This window comes from Epinephelus fuscoguttatus, linkage group LG4, assembly GCF_011397635.1.
Source record: "Epinephelus fuscoguttatus linkage group LG4, E.fuscoguttatus.final_Chr_v1".
Lineage (NCBI taxonomy): Eukaryota > Metazoa > Chordata > Actinopteri > Perciformes > Serranidae > Epinephelus > Epinephelus fuscoguttatus.
The window spans coordinates 20,427,533-20,444,072 of NC_064755.1; the positions used below are offsets into that span (position 1 = coordinate 20,427,533).

The window sequence follows — 16,540 nt, forward strand, 5'->3', positions numbered from 1 at the left end:
TTGTTTCAGTGCAATGTTCTGCTGGGAGACCTTTGGTCATGGCATTTATGTGGATGCCACTTCATGCCCTCCACCCACCGTAACACCGCTGTGGGCTAAGTAACCTCCCCTCACAGCAGCGGTATTCCCTGTTGGCAGTGGCCCCCCTAGTAGAATGTGCCATGCCACACCACAAAAACTGCTCAAGAATGGCCTGAGGAAAGTGACAAAAAGCTCAAGGTATCAACCTGGCCTCCAAATCTCCCACACCCCAATCTGATTGACCATCTTGGGAAGTGCTGGTATCCCACCTTACAACTGACAGGTCTCAAATGATCTGAAGCCAGCACCCTGGTGCCAGACACCACATGACACCTTCCAGAGGTCATGTGTCCATGCCTTGACATGTCAGAGAGAAGTCTGATCCAGGGAGGCTCCACCATGTACCTCTGAGGTACCAGCATGCCCCATGGATGCTCGATCAGATTTGGATCTGGTGAATTTAGAGGCCAGGTCGATGCCTTTAGCTTTTTGTCACGTTCCTCGAACCATTCCTGTGCAGTTTGTGCAGTGTGGCATGGGGCATTTTCCTGCTTGGGGGCCACTGCCATCAGAGAGTGCTGCTGCCATAAGGAGCGAAACTTGATCTGCAGAGGTGTTTGGGTGGGTGGAGGGTGTCAAGTGGCATCCACATGAATGCCGTGACTAAAGGTCTCCCAGCAAAACGGTAATGATGGCTGCCTTTCATCTTAGGCATGGTGGCCCACAGGAATTGGTTACTGGGACACTAAAGAGACATCATTAGCATTATTAGTTTAGACCTGTGATTACCTACTGTTTAGAATATCTGCCCTGAAAAGCACATTTAATGGCATAGTTTTGAGAATGATTTGCTTAAGATCAAAACTGTAGTTATGAAAGGGATTATTTCACTGATTTAAGACACCCTTCTGTAAATTAGAGCTTATAGCCTATTTGTAGCTTCTGAAGAGACCTCCTGACCTGCAGTCTTTAACCATACTTGATAACAAAGAGCACTTATGTGTGCTAATCACACTGTTCTGAAACACGCCAGATAGCTGATAAAGCACCATACTGAGAGACATGACAGTTCCAGCTGACATTTTACTACAACAGTAAAGTATGTTCTGTCACAAGAGGGCAGTAAGTCTCCATTGATGCATGGCTCCTTTGTCAAAGGTCCATCAGCTGCTTCAGTTGAGTTAAATGTACTGCATGTTTTAAGTCAGCTACATCTTTTGCAAATAGCATGTGCATGTAGTTTGTGTCAAGTGAAGTGGAAATATAATTATTTTCCCACTAGATTGCCTGTGTAAATCCATTTATGGGTCTAATTTTGGAGTAAAATAATGACTGTTTTACATTAATTTCTTTCAGGCTGTGTAACACCAGAAAAACATGTACCAAATTTTGCTATTTCATATCACTAACCATGAATCCATTATGACACTTGGTGTGTTCTTCATTTTGAATGTAACTTATCCTACTTTGCCTATATGGTGTGTATTATGTTGCTGCATTTGAACCACGTTATTTTTTGCTTTTCTGTTTTCAGATGTATGTGTCAAAATTGTAAGTAATGACGTTGGTATAGTTTTATCTTTTGAAGAAGTAGTTTCAAGCATAGGTGTACATTTTGGGGGGGGATGCAAGGGACACATCCCCCTTAATTATTAGAACATGTGCACATGTCCCCCCAGTAAAAAACTGTAGTCTGAATGAGCAGAGGGGTTTTATTCTGACAAAATTAATGACACTTACACCATAAGTTAATGCAGAAAAAGAACAAATTGACACATAAAATTAGACCAGAATGCAGGAAAAATAGGTTTTTGATGCTAAAAATTCTTGCTGGAGAACCCCCAGTCCCCATGTTTCATGTGTCCCTCCCAAATGTTGGAACAAAACCTTGGCTTTAAGGTTGTTTTTCTGCAGTACATTTGAATGAATGCAATACACAACTTAATTTACCCTGACAACAGACTATGAACCACTGTCACTACATCTGCAGAAACTATCTTTGCTACAGGACTTCATTTCAAGTTCATTTAGAAAGCACACAAATAAACTACACATTTCTATTTTAATCTTAAAATAATCAGTTTCATTAGGCTATATATTAGATATTTGATAAGAAGACCCTGCTTTGCTCCCACATATATACACTGCTGATCATTTATTTTCTAATTGTTTTAGATGGTGTTATGTCAGTATTATATGGGCAGGAGACGTATATGTATGGTGTCATTCTGCTGCTTAGGTGTCCTGGCTGTGTAAAAGTTGGCTGTAGGTAGCCTCCCCCCTCAGAGTGTGTTGCAGCTTTAAACAGTCCACAATGCCTTGCGGTGTCCCAGTTCCAATGCGATGTATTTACCAGCAGGAGTAATGAAACGGGGAGAGGGGCATTTTCCGCAGCTTATTGGTGAGACCGCAAAAGACTAGCGCACAGAAAGGACAGACACAAACTTTCGGACAGAGGACCAAAACGTCATTTATGTCCTTTTGAAGCCGTCTGAAGCCTTTTTATTCTGTTTCTTTGTCCAGCAGCCAAACGATACTTTGTCGCAGTTCGCTGGAAGTGATTTTCTGGGCAATGGTGAAGAGAGGGACAAATTTTGCGGAATTCTCGCCTTTACCTGTGTTTTCCTCCCTAAACTTCACTCCGGAGAGGAAACACTGAGTTGAATCCTGCTTGAGCCATTAAGGTAAGACCATTATACGGACCTAATAATAGCAGAATGTGCCGCAGCTGAGCCCGTTGTAGTTGTGAGGCTGAGATAACGGAAACATTTCTGTAGTAGAATAGTTGGGCTACTCTCTGAGCCCACTACAGCCCATTATCGCCATTTCTCCAGCCTCGTCCCACTCGACACCAGGCAGGGATGCAGTGTAATGCCCAAAAATGCTATTATTTCATATCTTTCAGGCTGTTAAGTGCTGAAATACCGAGCTAATACTGATTTTAAATGTGTCTGTATGAGAAATAAGAACAATTAAAGGCATTTTAGGTGCTCTCACACTTTATTATCCTCCAGTATTATAGTAGCAGGCCTATATGTTTTATAGAGCATCCACTTTGAAAATGTTGCTTTCCCCTTTCATAGTATTGTCTCTCATGTTCAGCATCTTCTCTAAATGTGATGAGCTCTCATAGTTTGAAACATCTTTATGTTTCAACAACAGAATCCAAGTATAAAATATTCTGTCTAAAGCCTCAGTGCTCCACACTACCTCCAAACATAAACCAGGTGTAGCAGAACCACCCTGTGGACTTGTTGCACTCAGCCAAGGTTTATGTCTCACAGTCTTGTGCTTTGTGATCTTTGTGACTGCTCAGTGCCTCATTTGATGTTGTCACAGCACCATGAAGACCAGTCTGCAAAGAACTGCCTACACACTGGAAACATAAATAAGTTTTGCCACTTTGTGTGTGCGGCTGCCATTTCATCTGCTGCCGTAAAACCATTTCGGTTCTATAAATGCTTCCAACAGGAGTGTGATTCAGCACCAGATGATGTCTTACAAACCGCTGTAACATGTAAACCTTGGCTACAGGCCCCCTTGCTGCCCCACTGTGCCTCTGCCCCGATGCAGGAGCCTGCTGCCTGCCCCTGCTGGCTCCTCAAAGCTGGCTAGTGAGCAGTGAATATGGCAAGGGAACAAAGGCGGCATTATTGCTGGCTGAACGTGCCGTCCAGATGTTTAGGATCCTGCCAGCACTGACCTCCCAAATAGGGGGGAGGCTGCTCCAGCGCCTGATAGTTTAATATCAGCCAGGCAGAGACGGAGAGAGAGCGAGAGAGGCTTGCTCCAAGTCAGGGGCCACTGGAGAGCTCTTAGGAGCCAAGGGTGTTGCCTGTAGCGTGACTGGATGTGGGTTTAATCCCAAACACCCGGATCTTCAGATTGGAGCTGGAACAAAATTGGATGTGTAAAGTGTTGGGCAGTGCCTCGTTGTGTGTTTGTGTTGAGGTTACTTTGGTGCTCTAGGTGGTCATCAAAAGATTTACATACACACAAAATTGGTGAATAAAATATTTCCTTTCTGCTTATAAATGTTGCCTATCAGCTTCGAATTAAGTGTTGGGACAATGTCACCTTTAATTGGCTATTAATTAACAGTCATCTATAATGCAGACATCAGGTCTTGTCATTGTGTGGAGGCTAATGCAACTGAGACAATAAATTAACTGAGAGGAGGCTGACATTGTGCACAGCAGAGGCTTATAAAAATATCAGAAAAGAATACAAAAAACCTCTAGGAAATTTGCTGTTCGTCAGCGTAAGGATCGCACATTTCAGCTATTCAGAATGTGGCCAACACACGTTTGCTGATCATCTAATGATTATCCAGTTTAAACACACTTTAGGTGGAGTTCGCTGAAGTGTCATCGCATAGCTGTGGCTTGTCGCATCGCCATCAAGATCACAGAGCAGCGGACCCTCAGCTTCCTTGTCTCTTAGTCATGGCCCGTTGCATTCTCACAGCCCAGGAATGCATACCCTGGATGTTATCAGTTTCCACTCTACAGGATCAAGGCCTGTCTCTGGCAACAGTCTTTGCCCTGCTCCGTAATGTTTACATTTGCAGAGGGTATTGTATACATGCCAGGCTGGCATACTGATGATGAGGAGATTCTTTATCTTGTTCCCACTGCGAGACTCTTAACTTTTAACCTCAGGGGCCTGTCTTATCAGCGTATCTTGTATTTATGTTGCCAACCCAAAGCGTTTCAAGCCCAGGGATTATACTGGCTGCAGCATTTTGATGACAATCTGGAGGAACTGAAAGCGAGGAACGAGATTTCTCCAGTTAGTTCCAACCAATTCACCACCAGTGCCTCCACAATAAACCAGCGTCTGTCTTTGGCTGCTCGCAGAGATCTGTTTCACAACAGATCTGTTACCAATTACAGAAGGGTATAAATTGCAAGTAATTACATGTTGCTCTGCAGGGAGTGCAATTTGAATTAAAGTTTGGTTAGCAATAGGCAAGGAGCTTTAAGTACTAGAACAGACTGCTGTCTATTCAGTCTGCAAGAAGTATCCCATTGTCTTTAATTAACGTGAGCGTGGGGGAGTTTTACATGGCTGAAACCTTCTATAATAAATTAGTTGCTAGTTTTAATTAGCCACTTGGATATAACTTCCGTCAAACTCACAATGCCTTAGTGAACAATGGACAGCAAATTTGGATAGGAACTAGGGTGTAATGGTGTCGATTACTGGAGGTGGTACTTGGAACATTAGTGTTTTCCTGTGAGATCATTTTTCTCAACTAGGTTCCGTTGCTGCCCTGCAGGCTTTCTCCTGAGTCGAGCTCAGTCTTGGTTTTGTTTTAATGTAATGAATGCCCATTTTGTTTTCCTCAAATACCCCGTTGTTCAGGAAACTGCTAAACTGCCCGATACTCAGGCCGCTCTGTGATGCTCGACAGACTGTGAATCCCCAAAGAACCAGTGCTGTATTTAAACCCCTACAGTAGAGACTCCTACGGTATGTATTCATGGTGTATGTTACAGCAGTGTGTTGGTCGTGACGGAGCACCCACAGGAACATATGGTAGGTTGTTTACACCAGCAGTTGGTTGGAGCCCTTTCCCTGCCAACTCCGTGTGCTCCTGTAGGCCTGGAGAATTGTCATCAGCAGCCGGGCAGGCAGGCTGCTCAGTGCCGCTCAGACACCTCACTGCTCTCAGAGGAATGCATCTCGAGTCAACACTACTGAACCAATACGACACTGAAACAAACGTGCTCTGGAGTCATGAGGAGTTTGATGATTTGCTGCAGTTGATCATCTCTCAGCTGAGCTTAAATAGAATTCACAAGAATTTAAGCTCTCCTCTGTCTCACAAAATGCCTTTCTGGCAGAAGATGAGCTGCACAAATCAGGGAGCGGGCATCTCCCCAGGCTGTGGCTTTGACAGGCCAGAGGAATGGAGCTTGCAGGGCTCAGGATGGCACTCTGCCCCACACCGCTGTGCCTGTATCGTCAGTTGGGTTTTCTGGGTTAATGTTAATGAATATAAATGTTACGAATCTGGACTAGTGATGTTACAGCTGATACTGTAGTCCGGAGGCCTGTGTCGAGCAAAGGGGGCGTGTCCAAATGAAGCCCGTGTCGAAGCCCGTATCGTTTTTCAGGATATCACGTGACCAAAGACAAACGAGGCCCCGTTTCTCTGGAATCACGTGACTGCCTCGTTGTGTGATTCGAGTCGGGAAATACAGAAAGTGTTTTGCGTGAACCGAGGTGATTCTGAAGATCGTTAAGTGCAGAGGATTGAGTGACCCAGTCACACAAGCACTCTAACCTTTTGTGGACTATATATATATATATATATATATATATATATAGTCCACAAATATATGTGTGTGTGTGTGTATATGCACTTTATTGATATACCACGTTCAGGATAAATTCATTTCATCTGGCTTTACAATACCTCATAAGGGGATTCTGACATAATCATCATCATTAAGCATCATTATGTGTATGCCAGATCCACTGGCATGTAGCCCACATGTAATATCACAGTTGGACTGCTGTACATCAAATAACCAGCAGATGTCAGTACTCCTAAATGAGCTGTTAAACGAGGCTTCGTGTGATCGGCCTTTTGGCGAAGCAATTGGACTGAAAGATTCGACATATTCACGGGGCTTCATCACACCATCACTAATCTGGACCAGAGCAAGTGACATTTATAAATGCCCCGCTGAGTCTTGTTGAGCTTGTACAAGGAAGAGGCATTGAATCAGTTTGCTTTGTCTTCGCTGCACATGAAATGATCTGTTTTATTTAAGTAGTTGTCCCCTCTGTGATTTTGCCATTTTTTGACACTTGTTAAAGGGACAGTTCACCCCAAAACCAAAAATACATATTTTTCCTCTTACCTGTAGTGCTACTTATCAGTCTAGATTGTTTTTGTGTGATTTGCTGAGTGTTGGAGATATCATAGTCATAGAGAGTCGTAGAGATATCTGCCTTCTTTCAAATATAATGGAACTCGAAGGCACTCGGCTTGTGTTGCTCAAAGTGCCAGAAAAATACATTTGAAAAACTCAACAGCAATGTCTCTCTACCAAAATAATGACCCAGTTACTCAAGATAATTCACAGACCTTGTTTTTTATTTCGTCTAAACTACACTCACCAACTGTATCACAGCGCAGAAGGAAGCATGCATCTACTCATCTACTCATGGACAAGAAGCTTGTGTTCATGGCAGCGCAAGATTTAAACATTAATGGCGTCATCCACAACTGAACTGTAACATTAGCTAGCTCAGTGGTGCTAGGTGAGCTAGCAGTAGATGCACACTTCCATCTGCACAGTGATATAGTTAGTGGCTGTAGTTCAGTAGAAAAAAAATTGTTCCTACATGAACAAAAAGCTCTGTGGATTAACTTGAGTAACTGGTTTTTGATTTCTGGAAAGAGACATTACTGTTGAGTTTTTCAAATGTCTTTTTTTTTTTGGCATTTTGAGCACCACAAGCCTGATGCCTTCTGGTTCCATTATACTGGAGAGAAGGCGGACATTTGTACAGCCAATATCTCCAACACTCTGCAACTCACACCAAATAAATCTAGACTGATAAATAGCACTGTAGGTAAGATGAATGTAGTTTCGATTTTAGGGTGAAATGTTTCTTTAATGCTGATGCATGATACAGAAGTCCATGCAGTGGTCCTTGTAAATCCTGCTGACTCAGTTTTGTTATATAGTATTTTTTTTAGGCACTTTCCCCTTCCCCCCTTCAATGTATCCAAACCTTCTCCCTGGCTGATCCACTACGCCTGCTTTACATCAAAACCCACTCAGTCCCTATTACTGTTTCCACATCCCCCTGCAAAAAGGGGTTAAACAAAATGGTGGCAGTGCTTTGGGTCAGTGCAGAAAAATCTCGCAGTGTGCTTGTGTCTGACTGTTTGCCCGTTCCTCTTCATCCTTCAGCCCTGAATGCCATTTAAGGGCAGTCTGAATGAAGGACAAAAGCACTTTCCAACCAGCTGTGAATACACTAAGAATAGAGTGATCAGGAGTCCAGACCGCAGACAAAGGTGACACTCGTGTGTATGCAAATGCAAAGACTGAACATATTGTGTTAATACAAAATGGGACACACGTACAGTGTCCTTAACAAACACTTGAATCTGAGTCCCTAAATGTCTCGAAACTACTTCAGGTTTTGTTTTGTTTGTCTGTAGAGCCAATACAATTAGTTAATTAATTGGTTAGGCATTCAGCTGAAAACTGTAATACCCTATTAATCCTCCTAATCATCATCTCTTATTATTTATCAGGCTTAAATCCCAAAATTTGGTGTTTTCACCTTCTCAAATGTCAGGATTTGCTGCTTCCCTCTGTTGTATACAACACTTTTGGGTTTTGAACAGGTAGTCAGGCAAAACAAGCAATTTGGCGATGTCACCTTGGGGTTTTGGATGGGTATTTTTGACCTTTTCAAAGTAAACAATCAATCAACTGAAAGTCTGATCATTAGCTGCAGCTCCATCTGTTTTTCTGACTCTACAAATGTTACCTTGCAGCACTTGCTAATGTCTTAACCATATTTAGAAAGGCAATTGTGGTGTGTGGGACGGGCTGGTGCGGATGACTTTGTGAATGTGGATAGGGACTACGTGGGCTGGGGGAGGTGTAATTGGTGGGGGGTTGGCGAACAAAAGGACCTTTTGACTCGGTAGTGTAGGTGCAGTGAAGGTTAGATCCATGGAGAGTGATACAGATCTGGGGAGATGCCATTCATTCTCTCGGTAAACTGTCCTTGAAGAACAATTTGAAGGGTACCTCCCCCTAGATCGGTATTTCATACACTGTGTTATGTCAGTAGTTATTCAGTTTTTAATAAGTGCTTTGTAAATCTGATCATGTGATAGCCCATCTTTAATGATTTGTCAAATTTGTACTTTGTATCATAGTATTGACTATTTTAATGAGTCAGTAAACACGACTTTACTATATTACATGTGTTACAGAACAGTGAAAATAAATGCAACATCAAAATAAAACCCTACTCGACTCCCTCGTGTTACGATTCATCTGGCTCTGACTTTTCCTTTATAATTACTTTTTCATGCCGTCTCTGTTTCACTCTCTGTTCTCGTCCTCTCTGTGTCATCGAGTCTTCCTGCTCTGTCTTCGCAGCTTCCATGTATTTCTCTGTACAAAAGCAGGAACTGGGCTTGGGAATGTCTGCTGGCAGACTCTTCCTGCACCCCCAACAGACACGTACCTATTCATAGAGAAGAACAAAACAACAGCGTTATGGCCAGCTGGTCCTGGCATGCCTGGCTGTAGGAGTCCATTCTCAACTAGACTATCTTTTAACTATTAGCTACTGTTTAAATAGCCTGACTATACCTTGGATAATCTGCTTGTTGGACAACTTGTGTTAGAAGCTATTACCACAGGTGGGACTGTTTGCATTTCCATGTGTGTGTTAAGACCTTATCCTTTAAGGCGACTGATCATTATAACTGTGGCCTTGAGCACATCCTGACTAACCGCTTCCTGTTTTCCTGTGTTTCCTCCCCAGTGAAGCAGCCAGAGGGGCTTCAGCTGCCCTGCACCACTGGAGCCTTCAATAATGTCGGGGCCAACTCACCACAACCGACTCCATCGCTTCTGACCCAACATGGAGCTCAAGGTCTGGGTGGATGGAGTCCAGAGGGTCGTCTGTGGGGTCACCGAAGCAACCACCTGCCAGGAAGTGGTGATTGCTCTGGCTCAGGCCATAGGTAGATCATTTTGTAGTATAAAACCACAAGCACAACTCAACAAGAAGCAATATTGCCTGTTGGCAAACAGTGTTGTGTATGATGGTGTATTAGGGTCATTGTAGATTTAAAAAAAACAGAGCTGGGGAGAATTTCTGAAATTAAAGTCATAAATTTATGAGATTAACCCTGGTCTCCTGGGTGAAAGTCCTGTGTTTGACCCATACATCCACCATGACATCCTCCCCACATGGACTTTGTCACTCTTGATACCAAGTCACCTAATTTTCTGATGGTAAATTTGTGATTTTTTTCCTTGTAAATTTACCACTTTAATCTTAGTTTTTTTCTCATAAATTTATTTATTTTTCCCCTACAATTGCTGTTACACACTGTTTTAGTTGCGTACATATTACGAATTAAAGGCTATTATAATTCTGGCCACATCTGCCTTGCTGAATTCCTGATCCAAAGCCACTTTTAATACTTTGTTGAATCCAGTTGAACCACCCTTCCACACCACACTCATGGAGTTCAAGTGAAATCAGGCAAAGCATTTGGTTAGAAAAGATTGGTTGATATAAGTCACAAATTGATCTGATTTCGTAATACTTCAATGTTAGCTGCACCTCCATCTTACAGTTGGTTGTATAAGAGAACAGACTGCCAATGTACAAAAGTCTCACACCCATGTAATGCTTCAAGTTCTTTGTTAGTTAACATGTTATTTACTTTCATTGTATTCTGCTGAACTTTTACCGTTTTCTTCACACTTTCACAATTTGAAAGTGTTAAACAGCTGAAGCCTTCTCATCAATTGTATTGTTAAGCATTCATCAACCGACAACTGTGATCTGAGTATAAGGCGCTCCAAGATGCTTAAGTGCCATTTGTTTTTTTTGTTTTTTTTTAAGTAAACAAGTTTTTGAGTCTCCAGCCTACATGTTAAGCTCCCGCTGGGATACAGTGGGTCATATTCAGAGGCTTTATTGGTACTTTCTTGGATCTACCCCCCTTTCCCATATGGTTCCTTCAGGAACAAGGGCACTTGAGCAGACTGTATTGACATCACTTCCCACAAAGCGCAGAGTAGGAGGAGGGAAAGTCTGACTCATCCCTCAGACTCCTGCCAAACTGAGAAAGCGGCACTTCTGAGCCCCCTCCTCTGCCTTTTTTTTTCTATTAAAACCATACACACCATGTTAAGTGATCAGACATCAATATTGATTTAGCACTTTGGCATTTTACACGTGTTTCTGTCAGCACACAACTACTACAAGTGTTGCGTCTATTTCCTCTAAACAGCATTAAGCAATTTATTTCTTAGAAACACTGAATCAAATGTAATGTGAAAGGGTTCCTCGTAGAGCCGAACCCACTGAAAAAAAACCAACAGGGCAGATCTATACAGCTTTTAGCCCTTTTAAGCTGATTGTTCTGTTTTCCATCCTGCATTTTTACTGTATGCTGGAGACTTAAAGCTCTCTTCTCACTTATAAAACCACTGAGCAGTTTTCAGAAACCACACTCAGACAAGCTGGTTGATATTTGAATGTTACAATTGTTAAATGGGTAGAAGCATGACTCCAACAGGATGGTAATGTTGCTCTGTGTCTGCTAAATATGTAAAAATATAATTGTTTGCCAACATCTTAAACCATAAGGAAATGACAATATATCATGGCTGCATTTCTGTGAGTTCGTTTTGGAATCTTTCACCCATTTAGGGGTCAAAATTGCTTTAAATATAAGTTAGTTATAAGCTCACAAATTGGCCTAACCATCTACCAGTGTAAGAATCTGTTATAAATCATGTTTCTTAAGTGTGTTGTTCTGTTGTGTTTTTCACAGGTCGCACTGGGAGATACACTCTGGTAGAAAAGTGGCGGGACACCGAGCGTCACCTGGCCCCTCATGAGAGCCCTGTGGCCTCTCTGAACACCTGGGGCCAGTATGCTGGTGACGTCCAGCTGATCCTGCACCGCACAGGCCCCTCCCTGACCGAACGACCCCCCTCTGAAGGACCCCCTCTCAGGGGGCCTGAACGTGGGCTGCATCGACAGAGCCTCCCTCCCCTTGCAAAGCTTCGTCATCCCAACGATCGCTCCCTCCGCCGCCGTGAGCCGCGCCGCAAGTCTCTGACGTTCACCGGTGCACCCAGAGGCCTTAGGGAGATCCTGAGCGGAGGCCGAACCGGCGAGGCTGAGGCTAAACGAAGGCTCCTTCTTGGAAATGGTGGGAATCACCACCATGCAGGACCGGCCATTGGGACTGCATCACCTGGCCTGTGGGCCTGTCGCATGGAAGATCTGGTCAGACTGGTCGGTCTGCAGAGAGAGACTCTCAATGTGCTGGAGAAAAAGTTGGAGGCCTATGAGGCCGAGCTGCAGGCCTGGGCTGAAGGGCGAGGGGGGCGAGGCGGAGGGTGTATTGGGGACCCAGGTGGAGGAGGAGGACTGATAGAGGAGATCCTGAGGCTGGAAAAGCATCTGAGGAAGAACGACGTGGAGATGGAGGAGGAGGAGTTTTGGGCCACTGAGCTGCAGATTGAGCTGGAAAGTGAGAGACAGCTGGAGGAAAGACTGCAGGAGCTTAGAGGACGCCTGCAGGGCTGTGAAATGGAGATTGAAGAAAAGCTGGCAATGGTACAGGTGTGCTATGTTTGGGAGATTTGTGGGATATTTAATTAAAAAATCCTGTATTTAAGTAGCAACTTTTGGGAAAGATAAAAATAACCACTAGTCAGTTCTGTGTCACCATAGTTGTATGTCTACTACCAGGCGTTCTTATTATATTTATATATTGTAGTAGGTACTTTCCCTCTTTTTATCATATCTGTTTTGTTCCTTCTCTTTGCTCCATCAGGGTGTGGAGGCAGGCCTGGAAGAGGAGCGGCTGCAGAGGGAGCGGCAGGAGACCCAGTGGGTCAGTGAGGCAGAGGCTCGGGCTCAAGTGCTCCGGGTCAAAGCAGAACTGAAAGCCCAGGAGAGACAGGCTGTCCAGCTGGAGAGCAGCTGCAGAGCTGTGGACAGGTCACTCGGACAAAGCAGCAAGAAACTGCAGGTGAGACATATGCAGGTATTTGAATTCTTCTTTTTCATTTCACTTGCTTATTTTTAAAAGAAAAAGTGTTGCAGGGTGATGTAGTGATTAGGGAGACCATCCATCAGTAAAATCCATTTAAGCATCTGTGCACCTGAATCGTCCCTCGCCGTGATGTTGAATCCCTGCCAGCACGAAGGGGAACTTCTCTTTTTTTTACACATCAAAGTCTGTTTACAGGTCTTAGTGGGAAAAAAATATCTAAAGCCTTCTCCTGCTGCTGTGTAAAATCTGAGAAATTGGCTCAAGTTACACTTTGATGTCAATTTAACTGATCTTGACATCAATCAATCAAAGCACTTGGAGATTTAAAGTCATTGTTAGTGTCTAGACATCAAAATACTAAAACACAGTGTCATGTAGCTGTAGATGTCAGTTATAAGCTGGGTTTCGCGCTCTCATGTTTCCTCAAGAATGACTCTTCTCACGCTGTTTCTTTGAAGGACATGCAGCACGAGCTGGAACAGCTGACCAAGGAGCTGAGGCAGGTTAACCTGCAGCAGTTTATCAAGCAGACTGGCACCAAGGTCACAGTGCTGCCTGCTGAACCCACTGAAGATGAAAGTACTCACAACAGTCATGGTATAGGTAATACCATTTTCTTACATACATGCTTCACATTTAAGAGTACATCGATGTATCTCTTGCTGTTGACTTAAATGAAAAGAAGGAAACTCACCTTGTAGGTGCAGTATGTAGTCTGTGACATAGGGGTCAGTTAAGTTGAGCCGCCCTGACCTCGTCAATCCCGAGACAGGGATTTCAACTTAATCGTTTTTCAAAGTGCATGCTGTCTGAGGATAAATGCTGCGTTTTGGTTGCCATTCACAATGACGACACATGACTTATTTTTATGAAAGTGCATGAAGTGCAGTTTGTCTGTGAGTTGGCCTGTGCATTAGTAAAGTCATTCTGCTCCATCAGAGCACTTATTATTTTTCAACCTCGTGTCTTGACAGCCTGCTGAGAGAAAATGACTTAGCTTAGTGTTCAAGTGTGTGTGTGTGTGTGTGTGTGTTTGTGTGTGAGGGATTGTGATAGAGAAAGTGGGGAGGGGGGCAGTGGAGAGAACAGTATTAGTTTTTACCCACTCCAGTGGCAATTACAGTCTCCATGCCAACAGCTGCCTGGATACAGACAGACCTGGCGTCATTCATTCACCCGACTTTCTCCATCCACCCTTCTCTCCTTCTATCACGCTGTCACTCTATCACATGCTCAGCAGTTTCTGTGATGGGCTCATTGGACCACAGCTCTGTCATCCTGCAGGAGACAAGCGGAGAGCTGACACGTATAGTAAGAGCACTGAATAATGGGAAAGCGGTCACAACTCAATTGAAGCGATCCACATCAACATTCAGACAGCTAGTTATTAAAAACTTCAGAGTAATATAGAACCAACAACGTGTTTAGTGACTAATAGTATTTAAGACTGACTTTCTGGAGCAATTTTGAGGTGAGGCTAGTGCACTGCATTGTATGTTGTAACCATGAGAATAACTACCAGTTTGTGAGATTAAGCTTGGAAGCAAAGCGGGGGATATCCAACTTGCAAAGTAAAGTTTATAGGCGGAAAACAAAATGTAAAAACTTATAAAGATTCGCCTGCAAGCATGGAAATGGATTTACATATGCAAATGTACAAGCATAAATATGAAGTTACACCTCCCACCAAGCTATGAATAATTCAGTACTCAACATGCCTGCTGCCTTAAAAACTCATTTTGATTTTAAAGAAATGCTTTTATTGTGTGTAAATGCTGCATATTGGATTTCATGTTGCGATTGAATTTGAGAAACTATAAAAGTTCAGTCCAGTCTACTCCTAAATAAACTGAATGGTTGTGTGTAGCGCATGGAGAAAGACATGGTTGTGGTAACAGTGATGGTTAACAGTTAACACCCACTTGATGATGTGTAACACAGTCTTAACTCGAATATCTGACCTCTCCAAAGAGCCCAGATATTTTACTGACTGTGTGACGTGCACTTCATCACTGCATCATTAGCAGCAGTAGGTCTCTTTATTAAACTAACTAAATGGTGATGGATTTCAGTTATGAAAAGTAATGAATTGAGTGTTCATGTCCTTCTAGTAACCTTCCAATTCATGTGTGTAAAATCAGGGAGCGCTTTGTGCCGGCTATAAAAATCACTGCATTCACTGATTCTCTGCACGGCTCGGTACTGCCCCCTGGTGGCACCACAGCTGAGAAATCATGCAGCATCACAGGGCTTTGTTTTTTTTTTATACATAGAAACATAATCAAGCAATTTATTGGTATATATTATGAATTTAAAGTAAAGCATATTTGGAGGTTAATTTAAAAAAAAAAAAAGAACAATAATAGAAACATTTGTGTGAAAACCTTTTGAAATACCCTCTTAAATACGATTGTGTTTCCAATTTTTTCTCTTTCATCCTTCTTTCACTCTCAGACTTAGTCCCCCTGACTGGCTCCCTGAAGCGTCCCGTGTCGTCGCACCCGATGTCCAGTCACCTGCGGGTACTCCACAGCCCTCTCACTTCAGGCCTGAACCCAGAGGGCATCTATGTGTGAGGCGGCTCTGCTCGGAGGGAGCGTCCCCCCTCTCAGAGCCCATTTCACTCCAGAACACATTTGTAAGTGGATATCTTTGTACAGGATACCTCAGTAGCACACTTCTATGCACTGTTGTCTCAAGTACCTGAGGGCAGCCTCGAGTGTGAAGACTCAAATAGTGAAGGAACAATGTCGATCTTGAAATGGAAGTCGTGGAGCACTTGGTGAATGATGGTTAGAAGGCATGACGACAAAATACAGTGGTGCACAGTCTCTGAACTTATTAAGACTTTCTAAACATTAGGCGGTCGTGGACTTCCTTTATAAGCATATCCACTTAATGTACTTTTACTCTCACTTTAGTACCTGCTGAATGATTTGTATTGGTTTCTCACTAGCATCATGGTTTAAAACTATTGCCTTTTGAACAGTATTCTTGAGAATCTTGGTATGTGAATCTATGAACTATATCTCTACAACTGTATGTAATTTCTGCAGTGAATACCCAGTATAATGACTGGCTCTTAAATAAGTAATGAAGGATCCACTTGTGTCTCTAGTAAACTGTCTAGAATCTATCGTTTTGCATATCAGAATTTATTCCTGTAGTCTGTTCATGTTTAAACTATGCACAAATGGTTAATAGTTTTGTTACTGAAGAATGTTACTGTCTGTCTGTACCAAAATGATGGCTTACTGTAAATATGTTTTGTTACTTTCCAGCTTTATTTAGTGAATTATTATATTTTATTACAAAGCGGTGCAGTCACAGTTACAGAAGTGCAGTGCCCTCATTCCCGCAGTAATATCTGCATAATGAAACAGTGTTAATTGCCCTCTTAAGCTGATTTCTGTCGTTAAATGACTACACAGTATATTTTTGCCAAATGTATTTTGCTTGTTTTTCCTGTAAGGATCGGCGGCCAAAGATTAGCGGGTCTTGTTGCATGATTGTCTCGTTAATATAGCCATATCTGGATGTGCAGAGCACCCACAGTGCAGTAAATCAGTTAGTGGAATCTAAAAATGGTGGCATGTAATAATACTATGGATAGCTACAGCTACAGTGTGTGTGAGAGTATGAGTGAGTGAGCCAGTGATTAAAGAGATGTGTGTGTGTGTGTGTGTGTGTGTGTGTGTGTGTGTGTGTGTG

At 42.9% G+C, this 16,540-nt stretch overlaps 1 protein-coding gene across 7 annotated transcripts; it reads left to right on the top strand.

Annotated features, from left to right (window-relative positions):
• The first annotated feature begins 2,320 nt into the window (after positions 1-2,320).
• Positions 2,321-16,540, top strand: LOC125887699 (ras association domain-containing protein 8). Of its 7 annotated transcripts, none has more exons than XM_049574706.1 (7): positions 2,321-2,422; positions 2,545-2,705; positions 9,562-9,763; positions 11,594-12,393; positions 12,608-12,820; positions 13,288-13,432; positions 14,070-15,277. In XM_049574706.1, the coding sequence occupies exons 3-7, from the start codon at positions 9,661-9,663 to the stop codon at positions 14,237-14,239; spliced, it is 1,431 nt and encodes a 476-aa protein (XP_049430663.1). In that variant the 5' UTR covers positions 2,321-2,422; positions 2,545-2,705; positions 9,562-9,660; the 3' UTR covers positions 14,240-15,277. The 7 variants fall into 7 exon arrangements, with proteins under 7 accessions (XP_049430663.1, XP_049430664.1, XP_049430662.1 ...); XM_049574711.1 differs by adding an exon at positions 15,284-16,540 and having other exon boundaries at positions 2,329-2,705; positions 14,070-14,140; XM_049574707.1 differs by having other exon boundaries at positions 2,327-2,705; positions 11,594-12,387.